Below are 12,928 nucleotides of genomic sequence, written 5' to 3'. Positions count from 1 at the left end.
CATGTTTTTGCAACTAGGCACAAATATAATGAATTAGTCCCTACAAATTTATATATAATGGATAAATGTTAACCAAGTAATATGGTCATGAATCTATGTTTTATGTATGCATTTGTTATCTTCCTGATATTCTCTGTTTGTTAGTACATTCAAGATAATGAGTGCAAGCCAAGGGTATGCTGGGCCCATCCTCAGGTGGCCCTATTAGCCCTAAGAGACGGGATGGATTTGGATGGGTAGCCCAGCCAACCTGGAAAATCCTCAAAATCTAGAATGGGTCGTGTATGTATTTTGTGCTGCAATAATTATGCCACCGATCTAATATTACTGCTGACATAAAATAAAATATCTAAATGTTGTAGGAAACCGTAATTTCCTTTTGTGGCCCTAAATCCAACCTTCGGTGGATAGATCAGGCCCTAATTATCAGAAAGGCAAGGCAGGTACAGCAAAGGTTCATTACAATAACTTAACCACCTACTAGAAAAGAAGGCTGCGCAGAGCCTAGTACCAAAAGTCTTGCCCATAAATCCAGCTGCAGAAATCAGGGCTTACAAAATACCAAGCACCTTACTCTTGCCAGGAGCGCAATGATTTTTTTAGCCAGTCCTAAGCACCCAATCCACTTGTACAGTGGATTAAACAGAGCCACCGAAAGCCATCTGTCAACTGCGGTTTGAACTAACTTCACTAACTCTTTTATGTCATACATACTATTTAACATATTAAGTCTAGAGAATGTCAGTCAATTCTGAGTGAACACTTTTGAGCATAAAAAGCTTAGTGTGTTTGATTTAAGCCATTCCACTCCTCTATTCATTACTTTGACTTGAATTCACCAGGCTATCTTTAATGAAAGAAGAATAACCCAACAGTTCACAACAATAATTAATTTGATGTTAATATTTTAGAATTTGGTATCTCTACGAAGGTTTTTAACATAATTTTTTTAAAACATAGATATGCTAACTATAAACTATATTTCTCACAAACAATTACACTGTTATTTCTCAGTTTTATTTCGACTTGGTCTTATATTACACTTGGTTTTCAATTGTTTCATTTTAATTTCATCCAAAGCAAAAATCACAACTTTATCGGTGGAGAAGAGCCGAAGCTAAGTCGCAGGCTATACTAAATCTCTCACTCCAACTCAGAGCCCGAATCCGAGCTTGTCCAGCAAACAAATACTTGTCCAGACTGCCATTGGACATATACTCGTAAACCAGAAGAACCAAATTAGGATGTTGTGAGCTGTCAATTATTGCAATTTCTGATCCATATTGTCTGATTCCCTCCTCAGGGTTCTGATAAATTCTTTTCACCGCCACTGTTTCTCCACCCTCTAAACTTCCTTTGTAAACCCTTCCGAATCCTCTGTCCGAGTATTAAATCTTGTCTGAAGTCAGAAGTCGCTCTACTTAGCTTTTCATATCTGTGTTAACAATCAATAATGAGTTAGTTTGAATTAAACAGTATAATTTAACATTTCATGTGTTAAGGCGAAACTCAGAATGTGCTGTTTAACTCTGATCAGCTTTTAAGACTATGACGAAAAAAACAAAACATTGAATTGTAGATGCAAATGAATAATGGCTGACACAGCTGCAAGTTCTTCTCAATAGAGGAGTTGAAGTCTATCTGCACCTATGTTAGTAGGGACCAAAATGTATAAGAAAATATAATTATTTATATATGCAACCATACCTGTACAGCCCAGGGCTTCTATTGGGACTCATCTCATCATCGACTCTTTCTAAAGCTTTATCACTCTGCAGATCGTTGGGGTTTGGAATTTCTAAGTCTCTATCTAATTTTGCTGTTTTCTTATTAGCAAGCTTGTAGATTACACCATTAATGATTAGCATAGTTACGATCATGGACATTTTCTAAGCTTATTATGTTGCTTAACGTGTGTAGTCACACTAACAATACATTTCTAGATTTAAACGTGTTAAACACTCAGAGTTGACTAACATTCTTTAGACTTAATATATTGCTTAATGTGTGGGATTTAAGACTGACCTCACCAAAAAGCGATTATCTCAGAAAGTCACCTTTAATGATGGCCAACCCAACTGGTTTGGCTAGAGAAGTTCCATGCAATAAAATTGTGCATCTGGTTGGAAAGCCCGGTTGAAGCAGAGAATCCAATTCTGAAATTTTCAGGAAGAAAGTCTGAGAGATCTAAAGCATAGGACAATTTTGGACTTTCAGGACAAGAACCGAAGTTTGATCTGTTATAAGCCATGAACACCTGGAGCTCCTTAAGTAGCCCATCATAATCAATCCACACTTCCCATATTGCTCCGCTGTTTAGCTTATCAGACAAAGAAACAGTCTTCACAGAAGTAATATTATTGATATCTAGCCCCACATGATTATCATCTTGATCATTCGGATTGACGCCATAGTATTCATCTATTATTGCATTTTTGAATGTATCAAATTCAATGGCAACTTTTTGGGTCGATGGTTTGCCATTTTATAATATGCAGGCCTTAAAATGATTTTATATATCTTTCTTTTAACTTGTATTTTTAAATTAAAATTATTATATATAGATTCAAGGTTTCCCTCTAAACTGTAGTAATATATAATTGTTGGGTGCTCGCAACAAGGCAAAGATTATGTTGGACAAATGTAAGCGACTTGGGACTTAATGTGTAGCATGCCAAAAAGTCTTCACTCTACAACCTGCCAACTAAGTTCTCCCCAGGAAAAGCTTGCCAATGAAAATGAGTTGTGCATTATCTACAGAGAATAAAATATAGGTCAACAAAGGTTTGACCCAAAACTATGCATTGCAGTTGAATCAGGAAAAAACTATGGCACCATCGTTTCCCAGAAACTGTAGCCGCCAAGTTGCCTGAAACAGCTCGAATCCTTGGAACCCAGATGCAGAACAACTTTCAGACAACAAAGCACAGGAATTTTTGATGGTTGTGGACTGTTTTTAATATTTTTTTTTGATGAAGGTTCAGACTTGCGAGCACAACAATCCAGCAAGAGCATGAAGCCATTTTTTACATTTTAGACTGTATGAACAATTTTGAAATTTATTAGATCTAATAATTTGATACTGTTCAATTTTTATATAATCATATATATCACCTTTTAAATTCACAGTGTCATTTAGTCAAGCATTTATCTGTGTAGAATTGTAACAGAAGTTTTGACTAATATATTGATGTTCAATTATTCAGAAGATTTTTTTTAGACGAAATATTAGTTACACCCATCTTACCATTTGATAGTAAATGTCTCAATTTCTAGTTAAATTTTTTATATAGAGTTGTTTGTTATTTTCAATAAATAAAAATAAATTTAATATTATGATTATCTTAATTGTACTAGATAATTAGAGACACAATAGAACAACAATTGATATTTATTGTACTAGTCAACAAATCAAGCATTTGTTAATAAATAAAAAATACTAAGTAATCTCTTTGGCGGAAGGTCTGACTCTACCATCCCGCTACTAGCACCATGCATCTCTGCCATCTCAAGGACATTTCTCTCTGAGAGGGGATGTCTCAGAGGCATTTCCTTTGAAAATGCCTGAAATTGGGACGTCGGGACATCCTCGAAATGTCCAAATACCCCTTGACCTGAGAAGAGATGCATAGGCGTCTCCTGCGACATAAAGGCATGCCGTCATTTTTTAAATAGAAAAATAAATTGTTTTAAAAGTGCAAGCCTTAACCCTAATTGGCATGGTCCTCATAACCACCCCCAAGGCCTCCCAAAAAATCTTATAAAGAGACATATGGTCTTATTCCAAATCACACAAAATCAGTAAAGTAGAGTGCTTTAGTTGGAAGGAGAGGGAGAAAGCTTAGAGGGAGATTCTTGCAAGAGGAAGAGGGCATCAAGATTCAAGACTAAGAGTGATTCAAGATTACATGGTAGGCATTCAAAACTTTATTTGTTCATTGTAGCCTTCTAAGGTTTATTCACTATTGTTCTAGTGCATTGGCACCCCAAACACACTTGAAATTCATCAATTTGTATTGTTACTGTCATACAAGTGTCTATAACTCATTATGCCATTAATTTTCAGTCTCCCTAAGTTAATTCTTTGTTGTCCTAGTGCCATCACAACCTTCTATGACTTGTTTGTTTCTTATTTATTACAACCTTCTATGACTTTTTTATTTCTTATTTATTACAACCTTGTTTGGCTCTTATTTGATTGTCCCCTTCATTGCCTCACCAACAACACTTTATCAACAACTTTATGCATCTTATTTATACATTGGTACATTGCTATGGAAATATTTTTAATTTGACAAATTATGACAGTAGTATATAGGTTTTCTAGTTTATTTTTTAATAATTGTTTCTTGCAACATCATTATCATTATGAGTTCTCACACCACGAGTGAGGATGAGGGTTTTGGACAAGGGTTTGAAGTAGAAATTGAAAGTGAAAATGAATCATTTGATGATCCTGGTATAGAAGCAGTGAGGGGTGACACTAGCAGTTGGACAACAATTTCTATTGGGAGTCAAAATTATAGTTGCCCTTCTCAATGTTATGATTAAGGTGTTGTCAACCTTGTAAATCCTTTTATTATTTATTCTTCTAATGTTATTTGTAATATATCCATAAGGGATGAAACTAATTTATTGAGCTCATGTAAATACAAAGTTATTTTCAATATTTGGACTTAAGAAAAGAACAAAATACTTGGGTGTCCCTCTTTGGAAGATTTCATTTTGGGTTATTCGAACACATGTAAGATGCCATAAGAGAATCTAGATGATAGTTAGGAAAGATGTCATAAGATTCTTATTGCTATCTTGGTCCCTAGGCGCCCGTGCATGAGAGATGCCTTATGAAAATTGCAAGAGCACCTATAAGTGGCTCTTTTAGATTGCATAATGATGGATTCTAGATGGGGCATTTATTTTTGCATATGAGCAAGTCATATCACAAGAAGGACTCATTTTGTGTATATAATAGGTGGATTGGAGAGTGTTCATCAAGTTTTGTTCAACCTTTTGTAGTGTAGGTATCTAGGTGCTACCAAATTCAACAAATGTTTCAAGAGAAGTGTATTGTTGCATAATATTCTTAGATTAATAATATACTTTCCTCTTGTGCTCTAGTGAAGTTTTCCCCCTTGGGGTTTCTCCACACAAATCTGGTGTTAACTTTATTCTAGCTCTTTCATTCTTGTTTTGTTTGTGCAATGATACATTTAAAGGGTTAATGTCTAAGTTTCAGATTTGCAATTTTTTTTTTTTTTTGTAATCTTTGTAAGCTTTCTTCAACTTGTTTATCAATACTCAAATCCTATAAAATTGGGCCAAGATCCACTTTGATTAACAATCCCCTTTAACCAATTTGCATGTAAGGTACACGAAGCCTAGGACAACTAGGGGCACTAGGTTGCGGAAGTGCAACATATATAAACTTGAATGGTTTGGTAGCATGACTAGAAATAACGTTCACTTACTTCTTATTCGAGGCAAAGGTGTAGACGTATGTAAAAGGTGAAAGAGAACCTAATATGTAGGCCTAGAATATTGAAATTATGGGTTATGTATTTTTAAAACCATTCGTAATTTTAATCAACGTGGAAGCAAATGATGAGGTAGATGTTGCCATTGGAAAATTCTTCTTTGCTAATGACATTCCATTCCATGCTGCTAACTCTCCTTATTATAAGGAACCTATGATAATGATAATAAGGGTGAGACCATCATATGTGCCACTAGGGAGACTAAATTGAGGACGATAATTTTTGATAAGAACTATTTCAAACTATATTTTGATGGAGAAATTGAAGAGTACCTAGGTCACAAGTGGATACAACATAGCTATGGATGGATGGACAAACATTAGGCATTGTTCTCTCATTAATACCTTGTTTGTATGTACAAAGGGTCCTTATTTCACTAGGGTGGTTGATTGTTTGGGGCATCACAAGGATGCTCATTTTTTATTTTATATCCTCAAAGATGCTATAAAGGAGGTCGGGCCACAAAATGTGGTGTAGGTAGTGATAGATGTGTCCCATGTGTGCAAAGCTGCAAGGAAGTTAATTGAGGTAGGGGTTATAAACATATTTGGTGGACTCCTTAATGTACACATGTCATGAATAATGCACTCAAAGACATGAGAAAAATTAGTTGGATCAGAACAATAGTTAGTGATGCTAGAGATGCGTAGATGTTTATCTGCAACCCCCACACTTCACATGCACTCTTTAGGACCTACTTTAAGGATGATATATTGAAACTTGTAGAGAATTAGTATGCATCATACTTTATTCTCTTCGAGAGGATACTTGAGTTGCAAGAGGCATTACAACTAATGGTTATAACAGTAGAATGAAATTGATCACTTGATTTGAAGACACAATATGGGAAGAGGGTAAAGGAGGTGGTGAAGAGTGATTCCTTTTGGGTTTATATCAAATATATTGTCTACATCATTACTCCAATCTTTAGTGTTATTAGATATGGGGATGCTAATGCACCTTCCCTTGGAGAGGTGTATAAGTGCATTGAATCTATGTTTTATCAAATGAAGGCTAATATATGAGAGAAGGACCCAATATTGCAATTCTACATTGATGATATTCATTTGATCATTCATCATAGATGCGATAATCTCAACACTCTCTTACACATGGTTTCCTATGAATTGAACCCGAAGTGGTACATGTAAAGGTCCAATAGAGTTACACCTATACAAGATGTTGAGGTGAAGGAAGAGTTCATGAAGGTCATTGAGAAAATGTATGATTTTATACATGCAATCATCATTCATACCAAGGAGAATTTTTTTTTGACTCTTCGGAGATATTTAGAGGTGTCCAAGATAGATGTGGAGACTAAGGCACAACATGACTCCAAGTTGTGATGAACTATGAATTGACCAAGATCTTTGACTACTACTCTAGCCATTCATTTCCTATCCTAGGTTTCTAGTTCTTCTAACTTCTAATAGGAACTTGTCTAATTATAGCTTCATCCATTCCATTATGAGGAACATGCTTACTTATAGGAGGGTAGAGAATCTTGTCGTTGTACATAATACATTGTATCTTAAATTGACCACAACACACTTATGTACAAGGAGAGTCCAACAACTAGATGGGATGTAGAGTTAGAATAGCCAACAAAGGTTGGTGATGATGCTACATAGACAAGGCTAGTTGGTATTGGTATAGATGAGCTTGAGCATGTGGAGTCCAATAGTTCTAGTGATGAAGAGTTCGATGAAGAGCTTGAAGATGATTAGAGACATCAAGACATTAGCAATTGACTTATGAGTAATTAGTATTCATATTTAGTATTTACTCTTTTGAAAATTATTGATTATAATCATGAATCATCATTATGAAATTTTGAATTTATTTTATTTCGATGTTGATATTTTGATTTCATTATTCATATTCAATGTTAAAGTTTTAAAATTAAAAACTAGTTAAATGTTAATAACTTAATGTCCAATTCAATCATCACAAGGTGTTTACTTATTCCTTGTACATCATTTTTTAACTAGTTTTTCAAGTACTATATGTATTTGCATTGCTCCCTGTTGACCCCCTATTGCTACGCAATTTCCCTCCCTCCACCAAAACTTAGGCCCCCAGTCCCCCCATCCCCATTCTTAGGCTCCCTATCCCCGTCCTTGAAACCCATCCCCCGTCCTTTCATCCCCCCCCAAAATTCTATGGAACTATATAATAAAGAGATAGCCAATATTACAACTTTGAATTAAATATATAAAAATATGATAATGACATCAAATTCTAAGATTTAACATTTTGACCAAAGACATAAATATGAAATTAGTGGATTTCAAATATGAAAAGAATATTAATATAATTTAAATATTAAATTGTAAGAAATTCTTAATAACTAGTAATAATTTAGAGTTAAAATTATAATATTATCTATTATAATATTATTAAAATTCTTATAATCATAATAGATTATAAATATGACATTGAAATGAGTATGTCATTATATGCAAAGGAAATTAAATATTAGTTTTTGTAATATAAATATGTATTACAATATTATAAAGAATATTAATTGGTAAGAGTATCACATTATGTTTTTAAGTAATAAAAAAATATATTGCATCAATTACAAATAAATATAAAATATACTTATAATACAAAATTATAAAAAATAATCTAATTGATAAGAAAATATATTATAAATATAATATTATTTAAGTGTACATATCCTATTCATAGAGCATGCCCTCTTCACAAGTATTATTTGATTTAGGGATTGAAAACAAAGGAAAAAAAAAACATTGCAAACACAAAGATTGAAATACAATTTATGGACTCTTATACCTTTTTTTTTCTTCTCATTATGATGATTAGATAGTGGAATATGGTTGATTAGTGAAACAACAACATGAATTTAAATTAGGATGAGAGATCAAATGGACAACCTAAGAATATGAGAGAAGCATTGATAAAAAAAAGGATAATATAATGGTAATGTATTGTATGATGATAAAAATAAATGAAACAACTATCATATGGATCATAAATGATAAAAATGGAAGGTAAGGAGTCCAATTTATAGATTTTCCGTGGAGAAAATAGAGGACTCAGATTCAAAGAAGACATAGACATGAACCACTATACTCAAATTATTGTTATTAGGATATATCATTCACAATCCTCATGTTTTTCTTATCATCAACAATCATCATTATTATGATCACAATCCATCAATTAATTCTTAGCTTGACTTGGGTCACAATCTTTGTTTGTCTTTGCGTCATTTGTGCATACTTGATTGTCTTCTTATGTGTATTATCATTTTTCTTGTATACGTCATGGCTCTTGTTGCATATCACCACAACAACATCATGATCTTTAATATCATGTTGCCCACAACATATGCTTGTATGTGACCTTTTCTTTTGGTTCAAACCTTTTACACAATTTATACATCACCACATTGGTCCTTATACCTTGGTCCATAATGTCAAGCGCTAGAGAAAATAAAGTTTGATCAAACTAATACAACATGACTATATTCCCCCATCCACCCACCCCCTCCTTTCCTATGTCTCTCAACCACTTTCCTTATCCTAATCTATCTATTCATCCTTCCTCTATCTCTATTTGATATCCTCTAATCATTTCTACCATTTCAAGAACACATTCGTGTTTGTTAAAATCTGTTGGTCAGTGAGCAAACCTAACTCCTTTTTCAACACTCCCCTCTTTCTAATGATTGAGACATCCTCCCACTAGTTTTATCTCTTTCAAAGTCAGTATTTTTCCTTGAAATCATATTTATTCTATTAGATCACAATGTTAGTTCAAAAAGGAGAAAAATATAGACACCTAAAACTATCTACACTTGATTTATCCCGTATAGCATTAATTAAATAAAATCAACCATTTAATTAACATTTTCAATTACCTTCTTAACATTATTTAAATTAAGTTAATTTATTTACTTAACTAATTTATCCTTTTACTCATTTCCTCTAGAATTCACCCTTAATTAAATAAATCCAACATATATTTAATTATATTTATCTTCATATTCTTATATTCCAAAAAATAAATAAACTCAACTTATTTTTTTTTTTAATTTGTGAAAATCTCCCTAAATAATTAATTAACTAATTAATCCTCTTGGACATTCCTGAATATGTTCAGTCATGGTCAAACTTTCACTTCGCCATAAAATCTCCTCCATTTTTTAAAGAGAATCCTCACCTTTCACATTTTTCTTGTTCTGTAAAATACACTTGGTTTACAATTGTTTCAGTTTTATTTCTTGCAAAGCTAAAATCACAACTCACTGTACACACAGAGCTAAATACACATAGCTGAACAATATGAAAAACTTGAAACCGTTTCTCATATATCAATGAGGCGCCCCAGGTATTCTGCATGGGAGAGTAGGCACTTGGGCTTCAAATTTCAAGGCTTCCAGAACTAGCTGAATTCCCGGTCTCTGTCTATGATCATGAATTGTGCACCACAATCCAACCAGCATCAAACGTTAAATTTGCTCACCATCTTTCCTTATCAAGCACCTCATCAGCTGCATCAAGAGTCTCTCCCCTTCCATGGAGACTCCAAACCCAATTGACCAAGCTCATATTAAGCTCTCCATCCAAAGCGCACCTTCCACAGGCAATTTCCAGAGCCACAGCACCAAAACTGAAGACATCCGATTCTGAGCTGGCCCTCAATGTTTCAAAGCATTCTGGTGCGATATAGCCCAGAGTGCCACCTGGTTTTGTGTAGCGAGAAGTATCATCGTGCTCCATCAGGCGGGCCAATCCAAAGTCTCCAAGTCGTGCCACAAAGTTGCAGTCCAACATTATATTGCTCGACTTAATGTCTCTATGCAGAACTCGTGGGTGGGATTCCTCGTGGAGATGAAGGAGAGCAGAAGCTATGTCGCAGGCTATACTGTATCTCTCGCTCCAATTCAGAGTCCCTAATCAAGCTTGTCCTACAAACAAGTATTTGTCCAGACTGCCATTGGGCATGTATTGGTAAATGAGAAGAAGTTCGCCGTTTCTGTTATGACACCATCCCAAAAGAGGAACCAAATTAGGATGTGTCAAGCTGTCAATTATTGCAATTTCTGATTCATATTGTCTGATTCCCTCCTCAGAGTTCCGATAGATTCTTTTCACTGCTACTGTTTCTCCATCCTCTAGACTTCCTTTGTAAACCCTTCCAAATCCTCCCTGTCCGAGTATTAAATCTTGTCTGAAATCAGCAGTCGCCCTACTTAGCTCTTCATAACTGTGTTCACAATCAACGACCATACATGGAATGAGTTTAAATACAGACAATTTTGTTTGTGGTTTATAAATCACATTAATAGGTAGATCTTATTGAAAAAGTTAGGTAATTTCAGATAAACCGTCCAAACAAGTCTAAAATTAGAATGTGCTGTGAGTAATGATTAATGGCTGACACAGCTGCAGCCACTTTTCAATGGAGGGGTTGGAGTTTATCTGCTGATTAGATTTAAATAACATATTTTAAGTTTTATTTGTTTGGGCCATTCATTTCAAATCTATGAGCCATATTTAAAATGTTACTGCATTTATACAAATCAAAACTTAGAATATACTATTTAAGTCTAATCAGATTTTAAAACTATGTCCCAAACCCAAATAAAAGATTGAACTATAGATGCAAATGAATAATGGCTGACAGCTGCAACCACTTCTCAATGGAGGGATTGGACTTTATCTGCATCTATGCTAGTAGAAACCAAAATATATTGTAAAATATAGTTGTTTATATTTGGAAGCATACCTGTATACCCGAGGGCTTCTATTGGGACTCATCTCATCATCAACTCTTTCTATAATTTTATCAAAGTGAAAACCATTGGGATTTGGAATTTCTGGGTCTCTATCTGATTTTGCTGTTTTCTTATTGGTAAGCTTGTAGATTACAGCGCTAATGATTAGTATAGCCACGACCACGCCCACGAGAGAGGCGATTATCTTGGAAAGTTGCCCTTTATGATGGACGCCCCAACTGGTTTGGCTTGAGAAGTTCCATGAGATAACCTTGTGCATCTGGTTGGAAAGTCCTGTTGAAGCAGAGAAGCCAATTGTGACCTTTTCAGGAAGAAAATCTGAGAGATTCAAAGTATAGTTAAGTGTTGGATATTGAGGACGAGGAGAACTGAAGTTTGATCTGTTATGAGCCATATATACCTGGAGCTCCTTAAGAAGCCCATCATAATCAATCCACACTTCCCATATTCCTCCACTGTTAAGCCTATCAGACAAAGAAACAGTCTTCACAGAAGTAATATTATTGATATCTAGCCCCACATGAATATCATCTGGATCATTTGAATTGACGCCATAGTATTCATCTATTATTGCGTTCTTGAATGTATCAAATTCAATAGCAACTTTTTGGGTCGATCTTTTACCATTGGATGTTTTGTTTAACAGTCCAAGCCACATACCTGATCCGTTTAGTGGGGGTTGGGATCCCAGAGGAGCCATGAAAAATGTAAGACCATCAGCATAATAGTTCATTTTGGTTGGTGTCCCACGGTCTATTTGAAACTGAAAGTAGGATTGAAAGCATGCAAGGCCCCCACAAGATTTACTCCATATTTCAACTGGTCTTTTGTAAACTGCCCAACCCACACTCCATTTCAAATTGTCACGAACCCCGCTCTTTGTGAGTTCAATGCCCTGTCCAAACTCAGGGTCGTGAGCATCTTCAAGTAATTGAATTTCATTATCAGAGGAAGGGAAATTGAAATTAACGTCTTGGGCTTCTGCAATTAAGAAAAGAGTGCATGGAATTGTGAGAAAGATCCACGTGATTTTTACTAGAGTGGACATACTGTCAGATGTTATGGAATCAGCTTCAAACACAACCCTTAACCAGGGATTATTTCTCTCACTGTAGAACAATATCAATTTATAGATCGTCCAGTACATAATTGTCTATTTTTATTGAAAAATGTTTAAATCTTTTGCTGTTGAATAGTAACCATTCCTACTTCAATATATAATTTCAATTGTGGGAGGACAAGGTTAAGAGAGTACATATTATGTAGTTCTTAAATATGAATTGAAATCTTATTTCTATATTAACGTGTACTTTATTTATTGGAAGCATCAATCGAAATCTTAATCATATATAGATTCAAGGTTTATCTCTAAAATACACTCAGAGAAAACAGTAATATTTATTTGCTCGGCGTGCAACAAGGCGAACATTATGTTCTACGAATGTATATCTGGATTTTTGAGCATTGAGTTTGACTGTAATGTGTAGCATGTGAAAGTCTACGCTTATCTCTCCACTCTACAGACTATAAAATATAGATTTGACCCAAAACTATGGTTTGCAGTTGAATCGCACAAAAACTATGGCTCCCAGAAACTGTAGCGGCCAAGTTTCATGAAACAGCT

At 34.6% G+C, this 12,928-nt stretch overlaps 1 protein-coding gene across 1 annotated transcript; it reads right to left on the bottom strand.

Annotated features, from left to right (window-relative positions):
• Window positions 1-10,462: 10,462 nt before the first annotated feature.
• LOC131040503 (probable L-type lectin-domain containing receptor kinase S.5) lies at window positions 10,463-12,352 on the bottom strand. The gene is made up of 2 exons (XM_059211456.1): window positions 11,295-12,352; window positions 10,463-10,772 (listed from the first exon to the last, which is right to left on the bottom strand). Exons 1-2 carry the CDS (start codon window positions 12,350-12,352, stop codon window positions 10,463-10,465), a joined length of 1,368 nt encoding a protein of 455 aa, XP_059067439.1.
• Between the last annotated feature and the right edge of the window lie 576 nt (window positions 12,353-12,928).

The sequence above is a fragment of the Cryptomeria japonica genome, chromosome 9 (genome assembly GCF_030272615.1).
Source record: "Cryptomeria japonica chromosome 9, Sugi_1.0, whole genome shotgun sequence".
NCBI lineage: Eukaryota > Viridiplantae > Streptophyta > Pinopsida > Cupressales > Cupressaceae > Cryptomeria > Cryptomeria japonica.
This window is presented reverse-complemented; position numbering and strand designations above follow the sequence as displayed.

What these genes read in the sequence shown, in the direction of transcription:
- LOC131040503 (XM_059211456.1), bottom strand. Translation starts at nt 12,352, where the DNA reads ATGTCCACTCTAGTAAAAATCACGTGGATCTTTCTCACAATTCCATGC. An exon ending in AGAAGCCCTCGGGTATACAG is followed by an intron (nt 10,773 to 11,294) that starts GTATGCTTCCAA and finishes TTGTGAACACAG; the next exon opens with TTATGAAGAGCTAAGTAGGG.